The following is a 17,869-nucleotide window of genomic DNA, read 5'->3' as shown; positions in this document are numbered from 1 at the left end:
CAGAATCCATTTATGTTCACCCTCTGCTCCTTTTGTTCAATGAAAAATGAAAAAGAGTTAAAGGAGACAAAATCATCAGCTATTGCAGAAAGTCAGAGCCCATACATTAAAGGGTATCTGTAGCTATGAGATAACAATAAGCAGGAGAAAGGCTAAATTTCTCCTGGCACAGAACCAGGTGCCTAGGTCAAGTTACATTATAACTACGATGAGAATCTCAAGACCAGAGCAACCACCAGAGGTCAATAGTGGTCAATAGTCTAAAGGCTGCTGAATTAATTGGAAGTATTCTCTGTGTTTTAATCAACAGTTAACTTTTCCTCTCAAAAATCACCAGATTAAAAGCATACAAGAGGCAGATGTGACTGATGTTCCTAATTCTTCATGAGAGGATGTGGAATAGTCTTTCAAGTATGGTTGCTATACAACCTAGAAAGTAGTCAGCTAAAAGGTTCTGGATATTTACAAAGTGCCTTATTTAATGAAATACATTAAACTCCAATTTCATGCCCAAATTCATCTTCACCAAATATTTGCCCAAGCTAAGAATGAAAAAAATGTTAATTCTCTTTTCCTTATAGTGAGTAAGTCTTATGGCCACAAAAAAGGATAGCAACATCTTTTACCTTAAAAGTTTCATACAGAAATGGTCATTTTTCTCACAATTTGGCTACCAAAATGATCTCTTATATAACTTCATAAAGCAGCTGGAATGTGATTTAAGGATTGCAAGGAATCACACCAATACTCACCTCTTCAAAAACAGCCCGTGTAAAATCTCCACAGCGCAGTGTCCCATCATGGCTCAGTGACAGCAAATGTGCTGGATTGGTAGGTGAAAAATTCAGACAGCTAACTACTTGACTGTGAAGAATAAAGGTAAAAATCCCATCTTCTCTAGGTTGCTGAGACTGTAAAGTAAGTGAAAATCAGAAACATTTACCAGATTAACAATCTCTACAATAATTAAAAACAGAAATGTGAAGCTATACTTAAAATACTCTTACCAACTTTAAATCCAACTAAATATAACACTAAGAGGCTTATATACTCCCCCCCATTAGTATCTAGCCTTTTAAAAGTAGTTTAGTTATCAAGAACAGATTATCATTTGTTTGTAATTCAATAAGAAAAGGTAAATTTTACTCATCAATTTCATTTCTTTTTTTTTTTGCTTCCTATACCCTTTTGGCAAGGAGTTAATACAATTTTAGAGAAATTATCCACTAAATATATTGAGATCCAAGAATTATTTAAAAATAGCAAAAATTTTGTTCACAGATTATACAATAAAAAAAAGTCAAAATTTCTTCATTAATATTGCTAAAGCCAGAGGCAGCTAGGTGGTGCAGTGGATAGAGCACTGGTCCTGGAGTCAGAAGTACCTGAGTTCAAAACCAGCCTCAGACACTTAATAATTACCTAGCTGTGTGGCCTTGGGCAAGCCACTTAACCCCATTGCCTTGCAAAAAAAAAAAAGAAGTCAGTTTCAAAACCCTTCTAATACTTCAAACAATCATATCTAACAGAAGATGTTATTGATTAAGTCCTGTTGGGAGGATTTATAGTAAGACTGATGCCTTTTCTTTTTACATCACTTTCATTTCTGAACCTCAGTCTTCTCTAGAAGTCCTTCATAATAATCAAGATTTAAAACTAACAAAAAACCTTAAAAAAAAGATTTAAAACTAACAAACCCAATAAAACCCAGTAAAACCAACAAAACTACCATGTCTACAAGTACAAACAACATTTCATACTTAATAGTCCCCCACCTCTCTTATCAAAGAGATGTATTTTCTTTTTTCTCCAGGGATAAGCTTACTCATTACAATTATACAGCATTCTGTTTCATTTTATCATCATTTCTCTTGTATCATTAATGTCCCTGTACTGTTTTCTTGGTTTCAGTTACTTCTTTCTAAACATTTTGTGTGACTTTGGCCAACCTAATTTGTATATTATTATGGGTAGTTGTTCTACTGAGATTTAGTTGTTTCTATCCTTTAACTACTTAGCTTCTAGGAGATTGGCTCTTAATTTACGTACACTAATTCATTACATAGTTTGGATATCATAATTATTTGATGTAAAAAATTTCCCCAATCTAGTTTCCCATGTTAGCTTAGCTGCATCAATCTTGTTCACTGCATTAATCTTTAAAAGCTTTTAAATTTCATATAATCAAAATTATCTATTTCATCAGTTAGGATTTTTCTATCCCTTGTTTGGTGAGGAATTCTCCCTTCAACGCCCTACCTATGAAGGGTACTGCCATTCATTTTCCTATATTTTAAAATGACATGATGCTTTTATATTTGAATATTTTCTCCCTAAACTTTCTTTATAGTTTGCCTACAAGTTCTTGATGAAGAGTCCAAGTTCTTCCCCAAGATGTTTATGATCTTCAGTTTATCGAAGAGTTATTTACTTCAGTTGTTTCAGATACAGGATTATTCACAGTCAGTTTCACTGATCTAATTTTCTATTTCTTTAAGTAATACCAAAGAGTTTGGATGGTTACTGCCTTATAATATGGTTTGAGGTCTGAAAGTGGCTATTAACCTTTCATTTCTATCTACTATTTTTTTATTATTTTCCTTGAGATTCTAGCTCTTCTATTTCTCCAAACAGATGCTTTAGTATTTTATCTGGCTCCATAAAGTAAGCCTTCACTGGAAGAGCTAAATCTATAATTTAAGTGGGATATTTTGTCATTTTTAATTATAGTAGCAAAACCCACATATTAGTAATGCATACAGCTTCAATTACTTAGGTTTTAATTTATCTCTATAAAAAGTATTTTGTACTTAAGTCTTTATGTCTCAAACATGTCTTGGAAGATTTACTCCTAGATATTTTAAGTATTTTTATTGATGCATTAAAATGTACTAGCAATTATTTATTTTGTATTCTCCTATTTTACTCATTAATCCACTGTTAGTGGAGATATGTTATGGAAAATAGTTTAGATTTATACTGGCAAAGCCTCTAAATATATTTCTTGATCCAGTGATAATTTGAAAAAATATATTACATAAAGTTATTGAACTCAAGTTTTATTCATCATAAAATTCATACAACTCCTCCTCACTGTCAAAACTCCCATCCATGAGCTTGTCCTCATCTGTGTTTGATGACAAATCACTATCTTAGGAGAGGTTCTGACTGCTCTCCTGCCTGTGCTCTGGTCTGTAGTTGACCACAAGCACTCCCTGGGCAGGTCTGGTGTGTGGACACATGCTTAGTCCATTCCTTTTCATGATCCAGAAGAACCAAGTGTGTCCTTCCTTTGAAATCATTAACTTCTTTTTCAACAGCAATTCTGGCCTGATGCTGAACCATCTTTGTGGTGAAAGGAACTCCAATTGCCCTTTGCTCTTCAATCCATTATCTTCCATTACCTCTCTAAATCAGGTCATTTTGCTGACTTGTCCTCTCATGGCCTTCTTCTGCTGTGGCCTTTTCAGTAGGGTTTCTTCTTTCTGTAGTCAGTCTGCTTTCTCAGTTGGAAGAGGACCAAACTTACATTCAGCAGCACTGGATCACATTTAACTTGAATTCAGTACTAGATGAAAATCTTTTCTGAGCCATAAGCGGAGACATAAATATAAATATACAACTTTTTGTGGTGGGAATAAAGTGGTAGTAAAGTTAGAGAATGACTAAAAAAATTTTGGTATATAATGTAATGAAATATCAGTTGCACCAAAACAAAAGAAACCTGAGGAAACTTGCATGAATATTTTTGCCCTGAAAAAAAAAAACTGTGATAAAACTTGTACAGAATGAAGCAAAACCAAGAGAACAAATTAGACAATGAACACAATAATATAAAGCAGAAAGGCACTTAAGGACATCAGAACTTTCATCAAGGCCATGATTAGTTATGACTTCAGAATACTTATATGGCAAAACATGCCTTCTATCTGTCAAGAGAGTCAATGGACAATAGCACTGAATGAGGTATTCACTGCTAGATGTGGTTAATATGTTTGCTTGTTTTGCTTAATTGTATTGAATTGAATGTGGGGAGTCATTGGGAAGTTATAGAATGGAAAAAAGAATAAATATCATACACTGTGTCTTTTGTTCTGTTTTTAAGATGACAGAGTAAACAAAGAAATAATCAGGTTATTCCCTAAAGCAGGACCCCATTATGAAAAGATACTTTAACTAGGCCCTATAAATTATACCAGGAAATATCCATCATGAAACTTCTAAGATGTCAACCAGGTAGATCTTTTCCCAGGTGGGGAGGGATTCAAACCAAGTGTTATATCCTCCTATAAAGTAAACCATTAGGATCTTTATATCAGCCATATATCTTTGATACAAAGGTTACAAATACAAGGTATATCCAAAAAAGAAATACATCTCAGCTTTTCAATAATAAATAAATGGTTTTTAACCAACTACCATCTTTGCCTTTTTGTACCTAAAGTGAACTCAAGAATCATCCCAGATCTACCATTCTAGGTTGCTTGTCATACCACTGACTACTAGATATTTGTGCTCTTATTTCTAGAGAATAAGACAACCAGTACTTTCAGATAATCACTGTTTATTGTACTTTATCTCAAATCTTCACATATAATAACTGAAAGTTACGAAATTTTAAAAAACCTTCTGCTTCTTCTTTAAGTTATTCTCTCTCCCTCATGTCATTATGCCTGTTCTTTATTCTACAATAGTGATAAGTGATTCAAAAGAACCAGAAGATTAAGTTCCCGCCCTACATGGAGGGAATACAGTTGACAGAGTGCAGGCCCAAAGTCAAGAAAACCCAAGTCCAGGGTCAGCTAGGTGGTGCAGTGGATATAGCACCAACCCTGGAGTCAGGGATCCGAGTTCAAATCTAGTATCAGACACTTATTACCTACCTATGTGACTTTGGGCAAGTCACTTTAACCCTACTGACTTGCAAAAACCAAAGAAACCCCAAGTTCAAATATGATCTCAGACACTGACTAGCTGTGTGACCCTGGACAAGACACAACCTCTGCTTCCATAATGGTACTTCCCTCCCAAGATTGCTATAAGGCTCAAATGAAATAATATTAGCCAAAAGCTTAGCACAGTAACTGAAACATACAAAAATAGGTGTGAAATAACTATTTATTCCCTTCCTGCCCTTTTCTTTCAAAGGCTTATCATCTAGGTAAGGAGGATCTATCCATAATTAAGAGAATAAATTAAATTAAAAAATAAATTACAAAAATAAATTATTTACAAAACCATAAAGTATAGAAGTGCTAATGAATTCCAAAAAATCAATGCCTCTGGAATTGAGCTAGCAGGGCTTTAGGAAACAGATGAAATTTAAACTGGGAACAGAGTTTAAGTTGACCTTGTAAGGAACTATAGTCTTTGCTAGTGCAAAAGAGGTAAAAAAGAAAAAAGCACTGCAAGCAAAGAATACTACATAAACAAAGACAGAGAAGCAATAATAGTCATGGAATATTTGGGGAAGAGGGTGAATAGCATGAACAGTCAACTGAAACAAAGGGACCATTTTAAGAAAAACAACAAGAAAGTTAATTAAATATGGTGGAACTACTTCAAAATGAAGTATGAATGTCCAACTAAAGAGTCAGGAATAAATTAATAAGCAATAAATTGGCAAAGATGAAAAAATATAGAAATAGTCAGTGATGGAAGGGTTCGAGAAAACAGACACAAGTGCATTATTGGAGGGAAATAATTATACAAATAATGTGATTAAAATGACCATACCCCTTTAACCCAGAGATTCTACTACTATGCTTATATCCCAAGGAAATTGATAAGGAAAAAAACATTCCTAAATAACAACATATTTAAAGGAGTTCTTTTTCTGGGAGCAAAGTAGAAGCCACTGACTGAGGAATGGTTTAAACAAATTGTAATATAAAACTCCAATATTACTTTGCTGTTAAAAAGGACAAATATAAATGAGCACAGAAACACAAAACGATTTACAATATCAAATACAGGTAGGAAGAGTCAAGAAAATGTACACAATGATTTTAATAATGCAAATAGAAAAGAAAAATCACAAATCAAAGTTGAATGTTGTACATTTATAAAGAACAAGCAAATCACTTCTATTTTATTTTTTTTCCTTAAGGTTATGATTCCTCTCTCATCACATTCAACTTAGATCACTGTATACCATGGAAACAATGCAAAAACTAACAGAATGCCTTCTGTGGGGGTGAGGGGAGGGAAGAGAGATTAGGGAAAAATTGTAAAATTAAAAGTAAATATTTTTTTTTTCAAAAAAGAAAATGAAAGCAGAAGCAAATCTTGAAAAATATGAGAAAATATTCCTATTCCTTCCTTTGCAGAGGTGGGAGGTCAACAAGGATTATTCACTTGCATGTATTTTCAGACTTTTTCATTTTATCAATTTCAGAAATTTTTTTGGCTTTTCTTTTCTTTAAAAATGTCATCTATTTGTAACTTTTCCGGGAAAGGGGCTGGGGGAAGGGAAAAGGTACTAAGAGTGCTGCTCTGCTAAAAATATTAATAAATTTTTCTTTAAACAAAAATGAGCAGTCAAGTACCATTATGACTTTTTAAGCAAGAATAAAAATGTAAAGAAAGCAATGTTTCTGAGGGAATTATTTCACAAAAGCACTCACTTGAACTAGCAATTATTAAGCACTGACTTCTCTGCACAAGACACCACGGTAAATGCAGGACAAACCAAGATGAAATGTATAATAGTCCCTGCTCTCAAGGCATTTAAATTCTATTTTGAGGATACAAAATGTACATCGGTAAGTAAACAAGATAATTTAAGAAAGGAGGGAGCTCTAACACTTAGGAGGAAATCACGAAAGGGTTCCCATAGAAAGACATAACTGTGTTGGAAGGGACCACCTTGGAGCAAAGTATAGAGTCAGGAGGGAGAGTATGTCAAGCAAGGACAAGGTACATACAAAGGCAGCAAAGAGACAGAATGCTAGGACTCAAGAACCACAAGGAGCTTAAGAGTGGCTAGGAATTGTTAGCAATTAACCTGGTAAGAGTTGAAGCCAGACTGGGAGGGGCTCTCACTGCCAAGCTGAGAACCTGTATTGTGTCCCAGGAGAGATAGATTCTAGGGCAGAGATTGACATAAGAAGGACTTCTCTGAAGATTTTGACAGTTCTGTATAAGACAAATTGAAGCAGGGAGAGAGTGGTAGGCTAATCAAAACAGCAAAAAAAAAAAACCCCACAGGTTAGAGGCTGCTACAGTATTCCAGACATGAAGTCAAAAGAACCAAAGAACCATAAAGACTCTTTTAAAGGAAGAATCAAAAGAACTTAATGACTGGATACTGGAAACAAAAGGTTCCGAGATATAGAAACCTGTGTGACTGTAGGGTTTCAAACCTGGGAAACTAGGAGAATTAAATTAGGAAAGGAATTTATTTGGGATGGAGATGATGATGAGTCCAGCTGAGTTTGATATGACTATGAAATTGTCATCCAAGTAAAAATGTCCAGGAGGTAGTTTCAGATGCAAGATTGGAAGGAGTTTAGAATCTTCATTCCAAGGTAGAGGGGAAAAAAATGACCTCTTTATTTTTCCCTTTAAAGAAGAAAACGTAGGGGCAGCTAGGTAGCACAGTGAATAGAGCACCGGCCCCTGAGTCAGGAGTACCTGAGTTCAAATCTGGCCTCAGACACTTAATAATTACCTAGCTGTGTGGCCTTGGGCAAGCCACTTAACCCCATTGCCTTGCAAAAACTTAAAAAAAAAAGTGCCCCTAACAGCAACATGGGGCGGGGGGTGATGATCAACCTTAAATGACTTGCTCATTCCCTCATACAACTATCAGGCACAATTTGGGGCTGTCTGCAATAGAGAATACCATTTGTAACCAGAGAAAGAATTGTGGAGTTTGAACAAAGACCAAAGACTTTTAATTTTTAAATTTAATTTTTAAAAAACCCATTATCGGCATGGCCGGACACCTGACTCCTGAATATTTCTCGCCACCCCCTGGTGGTGGTGGGGTGGGAGGGTCAGAGCCTACGTGGAATTGGCCGAGCTTCCAAGGCCCACCCGGAGGGACTGGAACCTGACCGGAGCCCAACGGGTGGGGAATGGCCCTGTGCCATTTGTACAATATGTGGGGAGGGGGGAGCCTACTGTGAAGCTCAGCCCAACATGGGAACAATGGTTCCACCTGTGCAGGAGATTGCTGCAGTCGACAGCCGGGTTTGAGAGCCCTTCTGAGGGCAGCTCCCCAGAGCCCTGCAGAGGGTGGAGACGAGCAGCCACAGGAGACCCCTTCCCCAGAGGAACTGGAGCAGTTTGCCAAGGCGCTAAAGCAGAAGAGGATCACTCTGGGTTATACTCAGCCTGATGTGGGCATCACCTTGGGGGCTCTTTGGGAAGGTTTTTAGCCAGACCACCATCTGTCGTTTTGAGGCCCTACAACTTAGCTTCAAGAACATGTGTAAGCTCCAACCTCTGCTATAGAAGTGGCTAGAAGCAGCTGATGACAATGACCACCTTCAGGAGATGTGCAAGGCTGAGACAGTCCTTCAACAAGCCAGAAAGAGGAAACGCACAAGCATTGAGAATGGAGTTCAGGGAAGCTTGAAGAACGTTTCTCCAGTGTCCCAAACCCACACTTCAGCAGATTAGCAATACTGCTGAGCAGCTGGGCCTTGACAAAGATGTTATCCGGGTTTGGTTTTGTAACTGGCTCCAGAAGGGCAAGCGAAGCAACGAAGCAACGGCAATTCACCCTGAGAGGATTTTGAGGCAACTGGCTCCTTCCCTGGGGGACTATGCCTTTTCCCCTACCTCCAGGCCCTCCTTTCAGTCATCCCAGCTAGGGGGCCCCTCATTTCACTACTCTTTATTCCCCAGCTCCTTTCACAGAAGGGGATGCATTTTCCCCTCTCCCTGTTACCCCTCTGGGCTCTAACATGCATTCAAGCTGAAGGGCTAGTCCATCCTGGACAGAGAAGGTGAGAGAATAGAGATGAGGAACACAAAATATTATGAGGGTCTGGAAGTTGGTCAATTAAGTTCTCTGAATCCTGGGAGTATAGGAACAGGGAAGAATGAGATCAATATTTCAGAGATTCATAAACAGATTTTTGAGGGGGGAATGGGTGGGGGGAAGTTGGAAAATTTGTTTATTAGTTCCGCATCTCTTTTATCTCCCAACTCTTAAATAAAACAATCTTAAGCAAGTCATACTGAATCAAAGCCCTTCAAATATTTAAAGACCTCTATTGCGTCCTCCCCTCTGACCCCTCCAAATTAAATATTTGCTTCAACCACTCAATATAAAATAGTTAATATTTTATGTGCTATTTTAATGTTTGCAAAGAACTCAATTTATCTTATTTGATCCTTACAACAATCTCGTAACATGTTGCTGTCTAATATTGGAGAGGAAATTGAGATGAGAGAAGTTAAAATTGTTCACTTTGGGCCCTAAAAAATCCTAAGTAGATTTTAACTCTGGCCATCCTGACTCCTGAGTTTTAACATTATATATTGTTGTCTTGTCATATAACATGAAATACTTTATCCTCTTGGTCCTTATAGAATGGAATACCACAAACTGAACATTACATACTTGATTTGGTGTGATTAGGAGAAAGCAATTAAGTGGTATATGGATAGAAGGCTGGGCCTGGAATCAGGAAGACCCAAGTTCAAATTTGACCCCAGATTATTATCAGTTGTATGACTGGGAAAGTCACTTAACCAACCCTGTTTACCTCAATTTCCTTGACTGTAAAATGAACTGGAGAAGGAAATGGTTAAAGAAAAAAAAAAAGGAAATACCAATCTTTGCCAAGAAAATCCCAAATGGAGTCAGAATTGGACATGATTGAGCAGCAACAAGGACAAAGAACATCCAAGACTTTACCACCCCTCTTAAAATTCTATACTTATTAATGTAGCATAAGGTCTGAATTCAAGAAAACCCCAGTTTAAATCTCATCTCCAACTTTATAGCTGTGCAACCTTGAACAAGTCAATTTAACTTTGCCTGTTTCTTCATCTATAAAATGGGGATAACAACAGTATATAACCTCCCAGGGTTGCTATGAGTTTCAAATGAGATCATTTTTGTAAAATGCTTTGACATAGTGCCTGGTACTGTTAATGTTAGCTACTACTTGTAGCTTTTTTTCCTGCTGCTTTCATATAATTGGTTTGTATTGAATTTGTGGGTTGATAAAATGCCTACATTTCCCTAAGAATTAGCTATCCTTCATCACCAACAGTTATCAAGTTATATCCCTCTGTATTTGCTGCACTTCTGCAGTAGGATTATTGGATCATGGATCTAACTTGGAAGTTACTTTTAGGCACTTTTTGCCTCAACCTACCCAAGAGATCTGACGCATTTTAATATGTCATTCCTTTTGTGCTCCCTTTTAACTCTAGGGTCAAATACAAACTACTCTAGATTTGAAAATCCATTTTAGCCTTAAAACTCCCTACTATGATCCAGTCAGATTCACCTTGTTCTCTCACAGAACATGCCATCTTGCATTTCTAAGCATTTCCATATACTTTTTACACACTTCTCCCCCTTAGTTTCAAAGCTTAGTAGAAATTTTCTTAATACAAGAATTTTCCAGGATTCCTACTAAGTGCTTTAGGAAGGAACCAATCATAAAAGTGTACTGACTATAGTCTAAATATTGTTAAATGCTTTACAAGCATTTTTGAATGTATGTGAAATGGAAGGCCAAGTAGAAAAAATGCAAAATAAATTTTAACTCTGACCTAGGACAATGAAAAAAATCACCATACTGACTGAACATCAGTCCCAGTTGTGCTTATAAGCCTCAACAAGGGGGGAAAGACAGATTGAACTGGAAGGAGATGTACTGTAGGTTTTGTGAGGACAGCAATTCCTATTTTGTGTAGTCAACTATACACACAAAAAACTTGTATCGTCTGTACAAGAATTAAGGACATTAGTGAGAGAAAATTAAGACTAAATCTCTTGAGCAAGCAATGTTCTTGACAATTAACTAATGGGATGTAGGACCACTATTCTTTTTTTGATTAAAAATAAAATTAGATACAATATAGGATAGCGCTTCATTAAAAGACCTTTTCCAGGAAGGTGTCTTCCCACTTTATTTCAGAATTGTCTGAAAGATTACAATCCCTAATCCTAAATAAAAAGCTATGGTCCCTAAAGGTGCAATTATTATGGAGACCTAACCAAAGGTCCCAATTTGAAAAGGAATTTCTGAGTGTACAGTTCCTCTAGAATCAGATTGGTATCGGTAGATGGATGACATCGTTCTCAAAACATTGTTCTGAGTCTAGTGAAAGATTATTAATTCAAATCTTTGAATTTGCTATCCACACATAGTGGCAATATCAAATGTGTTTTTCAACTTGGTGTTCGCTTATGGACTATTGCAATACAAGTGATGACCTTTTTAAAAATTTTTTTAAGGCAATGGGGTTAAGTGACTTGCCCAGGGTCACACAGCTAGGTAATTAATTGTCTGAATTCACATTTGAACTCAAGTCTTCCAGACTTGGGTCGCTGGGTCACAATGACCTTTTTAAATATCAATTTTAGGGCAATGAAATACAACGGATTTTAGAATTAAAAATGGATAAAAGGCAATGAGGTTCAGGATTGGGTAAGTAGAAGCAAAGAATGGGATTAATTTCAAAGTTATTGTTGAATTGCAAAGGGAGAAAATAGCTTCCAGCAACTGATGGAATTAGAAGATGGACTGTTTGTTAAGGGCAAAGGATAATAGTTAAAACCAGTGCTGTTCTGCTAGCGGAAATTGAATGCCACCAGCTTGTCAATGTGCTAAAGGAGAACATGGGAAGAATTATAGGCAGTGTTGGAGAGAATTTCCAGTTTTGTGGAACTGCAGATAATTGAATTTTTTAAAAATTATATTTTTTATGTTTGCATTTAGTCTCCCCTCCTAGAACTTAAGTAGGGATTATTTTGCATAGTGCAACCTTTATGCAGAAGCTGGAGGACCATATTTGTCATGACGATGTTTATAGTGGGAGATTGTTTTCAGATGTAGGTTGAACTAGATGGCTCCTGAACTACCTTAATCTTCCAGGTCTGAAATTCTGTGATGAGACTGTTACTCTTACTCTTATCCAGTTACTCTTATTCTCTCAACTGCCTTGAAAAATGTGTACTTAGTGCCTCCACTTCCTCACCACTCTTTCCTTTGCAATGTATCTTTTATTCCCCACCCCACTTCTGCAACTACTCTTTTTTTTCTTTATGGCTTTTTAAAAAATTAAATAATTTTTTTCTTATTTTTGCAAAGCAAATGGGGTTAAGTTGCTTGCCCAAGGCCACACACTACGTAATTATTAAGTGTATAAGGCCAGATCTGAACTTAGCTACTCCTGACTCCAGGGCCTGTGCTCTATCCTAGCCAGCCACCTAGCCGCTCCTAAGTTTTTTTTTTTAAAGAACGATTTTATTTATTTTGGGTTTTACAATTTCCCCCCATTCTTGCTTCCCCACCCCCCCCCCACAGAAAGCACTGTTAGTCTTTACATTGTTTCCATGGTATACATTGAATGTGATGAGAGAGAAATCATATCCTTAAGGAAAAGAAATAAAGTATAAGAGATAACAAAATTACATAATAAGATAACTTAAAAAAAACCCCATTATCATCTTATGTAATTTTGCTCTTATACTTTATTTTTCTTCCTTAAGAATATAATTTCTCTCTCATCATATTCAACTTATATCAGTGTATACCATGGAAACAATATAAAGACTAACAGACTGCCTTCTGTGGAGGGTGGGGGGAGGGAAGGAAGATTAAGGGGAAAATTGTAAAATAAAATCTTTCTTTTATTTAAAAAAAAAGTACTATTTGGCCTTCCTCAAGCCTCAGCTAAAATTTCATCTCTACAAGAAATCTTTCCTAGTCTGACTTTTACTGTTTATTATCTTTCCTCTTTAATTATTTTCAATTTATATTTGTGCAGGTATCTGCAGTCTCCCCCATTAAACTGTGAGCTCCTGTTTTTTGCCATTTTTTTCCCTCATCCACAACGCTTAGTACAATAGTATCTGCTACACAGAAGGTCCTCAATAAATGTTTTTTGACTTAAATAGAAAAAATTACAGTATACAACTTATATTACACTATATTCTCAGAAAAAGAACCACTTGTTTACAAATATTATAATTTAAAAATTCAGAATAACATACAATCACAATCAATTTTTTGATATACTGCTGCTATCTAACACACCAATGATGCTCCAGTTTATAGAATTAGAGATTTAGAACTGTAAGGAACCTTATAGTTCATCTGGTTTAATCCCCTCATTTCACAAGGATACAGGGGCCCAGAGAGATTAAATGATTTGCCCAATGTTACAAAGGGAATTAATGACCTTGCTAATTTTTCACTCAATTCCTCTGACCTCAAATCCACTATGTATACTGCACTCAAGTATCAAACTAACAGAGAGGCTCTGAAAAAGGAGTTTAAGCTTGAAGATCTCAATAATACAACTTATACTCATAAGATTCAACTATAAATTTTAATATTTATAACACAAAGGACTAAGGCATTTTCTTTTCCAAATTCTCCTTTCTCAGTTTCAAAGATAAAATAAAAATAGCTTACCAAATCCCACAGTCCAACTTGACCAAGCTTGTCCCCAGCTGCCACCAATGTCCTAGTTTCTGATGGATGAATAGCCATAGAACATATTCTGGCTTTGGTAATTTTGCAGACATCATCTTCAGTAATGATCATGTCAGTCAAATTTGCTTGGTATCTGAAAAGAAAAATTGATTTAAAATTTCAAAATATTTCAATTTAAAACAAAAAAATTTTTGTTTAAATTTACCTTTTCATATTAGATAACTTCTGAGTATTCTTATTTCTTGGCTGTAATATTAGAGAAAAATCAGAGCAATAAGATAATGCATTTATTCCAATTTCCTCTTTAACACTAAAAACCATATAAAATTCTAAAAATAATACCTGGCTTATTTTCATCCACATCTGCAAAACTCCTTTAAACATTTCATTTTCTCCATTCTGATTTTCAGGCATCATTTTCAAAGGTCCAGGAGGTAAGCGAGTCTGTTGGAAAAAAAAACAGCAACAAGTTTTGATTTGGGGGCTTTAAATTCTTTTATGCAATGTTCACCTTTATATATCCCTTTTTAAACCTTAGTCCATAATCTTGATGAAGCTTATCTTTTACCAGAAGCTCCAGAAAATAAAGGAATCAAATCCTCCTGTGGCAACACAGAACATATTAGCTACCTCCTAGGAGTAAAATGCTTAATCACATAAGCTGAATGAATTTCTGGAGAGTATCTGGAAAATCAAACTCAATAAATTCTTATTAAGTGTTTAAAAAGTATTTAAAGCTTATAATGTTGTCTAATGACACTAAATAGAAATCATTACCTGAAATTTCCCCATAGTCCTAGTCCCTTAGAGAGCTACTTCATATCATGTAACTAATCAAAGACCAGTTAACAGACTTTTTGAAAAAGTAGTGCCAATCTATTATACCAGAAAGAAAGGGAATGCAATACCTCAAAATAAAAATAAAACATGTTCAATAATTATATTCCAAGAGTACCAATATATTATCATTCTGAAATCCACCAAAGTCATTCTCTTTCTCAATTTAGGAGTATAGCCTAAAAACTAAGGACAGAAAAAAGTCTATAACATTAAAAAGACACATGTGAGAGGAAACAAAAATGAAGAGTTATTATGAACAACCCTTAACTTTCTTTCTATAGGTAAATGTTTACCACTCCAATAAGAGACAAAGAATATATAGTTTAACCACTCTAGATGACACTAATTTTTTAAAACATATACAAAAAGACAGGATAAGGGAGGAAGGGAAGGAGAGAATTTGGAACTCATTAAATGAGACTTTAAAATGTTTACATTTAACTGGAAAAAAAATTTTAAAAAACACCACACATTGAGATTCAAGAAAATACAGAGTAGCAAGAGCTAGTTTATTCTTCTATCCTAATGCACAATTGGATATATCTCTCCTTCCTATGCCCTTTTCTCTTACTTTATCCCTTCTTTAATTCCCTTGTCCTCTCTTGCCTCTCTCCCCACCAACCAGCTTAGGCTGTAATCTTGGACTACTGTGTGCATTATAGAAAGCTCATGTGATTCAATAAACATTTTCTGACAGTTCTAGCTAATTAATAATTTTGGATTCTGAAGAACAGCTAGAATTAATATCAGTTTCCCCATGTATGTATTTTTTCCATTTATTTTCTTTCTTTCTTGTTTTTTTTTTCCCTTTGGATACTAGGTTTCCCTATTTCATTCAAGTTGAAAGTACAGCAGCCATATCAAGGAGTCTGATCCCACTGTGTATCAAAATAGAAGGTCTGACCAGCTAGATTCCAGCTGAGACTGGTTCACTCTTCCCTAGGCCAATTTGGTGTCCCTTGCCTCCTGAGCTTAGTCTTATCCTTGCTGCATCTTAAAACAAACTCAAGGAACCAAACCATCTCATCCTTCCCCAGTGACAAGAGATTACAGGTACATGCCACCATGCCTAGCATTTATCTGTTATTTATCTATTTCAATTCATTACAATTCTACTATTAATTAGCATTAAAAAGAAACTGTTAGAAGAAAGGGAGAGAAGGGAATACGCATTTGTATAGTACTAGTAATAGTACTTATGTAGTACCAGGCACTGTGCTTTACAAAGAGCTCCCTGACTTTGTTAAGTCTTCATTTGAAATATTAGGATAAAATATATTTTTATTACTTTTAAGTGCATAAGAATACAGCTAATCAAGTGTTCCCTTGTAATTACACTAGATGAATCATCACTAATTTTTATTTTATGTTCTTCAACTTTGTATAAGTTTTTAAAAAATACACTGGATGGACATTCCTTTTAACACACAAGTTAAACAAATTATATAATTCATTCCCTATTTGAGTCTCCAAAAATCAACTTCAGGACAAATCCAATCTCATTCACTACAAATTCTAATTCTAGTCCACATTAGTTAATTCTGAATTAACGATATTTTACTACAGTTTCAAAATACTAAGAGTTTTAAGGTTGTTGTTTTAGGGGTTTTTTGGTTAGCAAATGCTATTTGTACTGTCACTCTTACATATTGATCAACTACTGAGTCAGGCCGTGGTGAAGGATCTGGTAATGGGACTCCTGATGGATCTACTTTTAATAGCCTCATGGATCTTCGACAAACAATCTCATCTTCTGCCTTCTTTGGCTTCTTTCTAAAGGAATTAAAAATTTGTGTTAACTTATAGTATAGGTCAATAATTTTACTATCACCACTATGAGAGAATGCATAGCAATCAACTCTTAACAACTTTGAATTTAATTTCCATGACTACAACCATTAACTCCACTGTAAATTACTTGAGAAATAAATTAACAGAATCTATTTGTTGATACAATAAAGAAATCAACAAGAGCAACCTCTAATGAAAACTACGCCATTCATTCTCCTTATTTAAAAAGTAATACTACAGAAGAGCTGTCCATAGAATAAAGCTTCTGTTCTTCTAAAAGTATGGATGTAAGTGATTCATCAACATTCTGTCATGCAGGGGGCAGCTAGGTGGTGTAGTGGATAGAGCATGGACCCTGGAGTCAGGAGGACCCGAGTTCAAATACAGCCTCAGACATTTAGTAATTGCCTAGTTGTGTGACCTTTAGCAAGTCACTTAACCCCATTACCCTAAATAAAATTTAAAAAAAAATTGTCATGCAATCACAATAAGTCCTGTTAGAAAGTCTTTCAGAACTGAATAAATGAGGTAAAAAGAAAAGAATTTTCTATTGTACAAGTAAATATAACTGAGGCAGAAATGAAAGAAGCTTCTTAAAGTGACCATGCCATTGGGGCAGCGAGGTGGTGCAGTGGATAGAGCACTGGCCCTGGAGTCAGGAGTACCTGAGTTCAAATCTGGCCTCAAACACTTAATAATCACCTAGCTGTGTGGCCTTGGGCAAGCCACTTAACCCCATTGCTTTGCAAAAAAAAAAAAAGTGACCATGCCATCTTTGTGATAAAAGACAGGAAAGCTGGACAGGTTCTGATATATACCCTAAATTGGAGAAGATTTCAAAAAGTTCAGAGAAAGAACTCAATAGGATCCCATGGTCTAAAATTCTACAACCAAGTCAGCTTAGGAGGAGACAAGTTCTGAATACACAAAGAAAATTAATTTTAATGAGAAGTAAAAAGAATACGTCTCTTAAAAAAAAAGATCACTAGGTATCACAATGGACAGAATATTGGAGTCAAGAAGACTGGAGTTCAAATCCATCTTTCAACTCTTACTACCTAGGTGACACTGGGCAAGTCATGTGACCTATTTGTCTCAGGTTCCTCATCTGTAAAATGAGAATAAAAAACGGCACCAATAGAATAGGGCTGCCATTAGGAGGAATGAGATATTTCAAAGTGCTTAGGGAAACAAAAAAGTGGAGGTGAAGGCATTCACTAAGTATGCAAGGTACAATGGACAGTCAGCCAATAGGAGTAGAAGCTATATAAAGTACCTATTCTTTTCTCTTCCCCTCCCAATACAAATGCAGAGAACTCATCATCCTAGAATAAAAAAACAAACAAAACTAATATACAGCAGAGAGAAGCAAAAACAGGTAACCAGATAAATATAAAAACATGGAAAAGACCTATAAGAATGCTAAGTGAGCTAAAAGCTAAGGTTGAACTAAAACTAGGGAAGAAAACTAAAGAGATAAAAAAATGTTTTTGTTTTTGTTTTTTTAAAACTGTACCAGAGATAAGAGAAAAAGCTCAAAGGGGAAAAACTGTTGCTTAGTGGATGGGACAAAGATAACAATAGAGAGCAAAAAAAGTTGT

The 17,869-nt window shown here is 35.6% G+C and overlaps 1 protein-coding gene and 1 pseudogene across 4 annotated transcripts in view; one reads left to right on the top strand and one right to left on the bottom strand.

The window, feature by feature from the left end:
* Window positions 1-17,869, bottom strand: part of WDR76 (WD repeat domain 76) — a 59,290-nt gene that overhangs the window by 19,017 nt on the left and 22,404 nt on the right. For all 4 annotated transcript variants that reach the window (XM_074235272.1, XM_074235274.1, XM_074235271.1 and 1 more), the window contains exons 5-9: window positions 16,124-16,250; window positions 13,980-14,081; window positions 13,843-13,883; window positions 13,617-13,770; window positions 753-911 (exon numbers count right to left, since the gene is read on the bottom strand). In XM_074235272.1, the coding sequence (XP_074091373.1) occupies window positions 753-911; window positions 13,617-13,770; window positions 13,843-13,883; window positions 13,980-14,081; window positions 16,124-16,250 (583 nt within the window). The remainder of the gene's footprint in view (window positions 1-752; window positions 912-13,616; window positions 13,771-13,842; window positions 13,884-13,979; window positions 14,082-16,123; window positions 16,251-17,869) is intronic.
* Window positions 8,340-8,930, top strand: LOC141522134 (POU domain, class 5, transcription factor 1 pseudogene; annotated as a pseudogene).

Source organism: Macrotis lagotis, chromosome 4 (assembly GCF_037893015.1).
Source record: "Macrotis lagotis isolate mMagLag1 chromosome 4, bilby.v1.9.chrom.fasta, whole genome shotgun sequence".
In the NCBI taxonomy this organism is placed as follows: Eukaryota; Metazoa; Chordata; class Mammalia; order Peramelemorphia; family Peramelidae; genus Macrotis; species Macrotis lagotis.
Note: the sequence above shows the minus strand (reverse complement) of the source record. Positions and strands in the feature narration are given on the sequence as shown.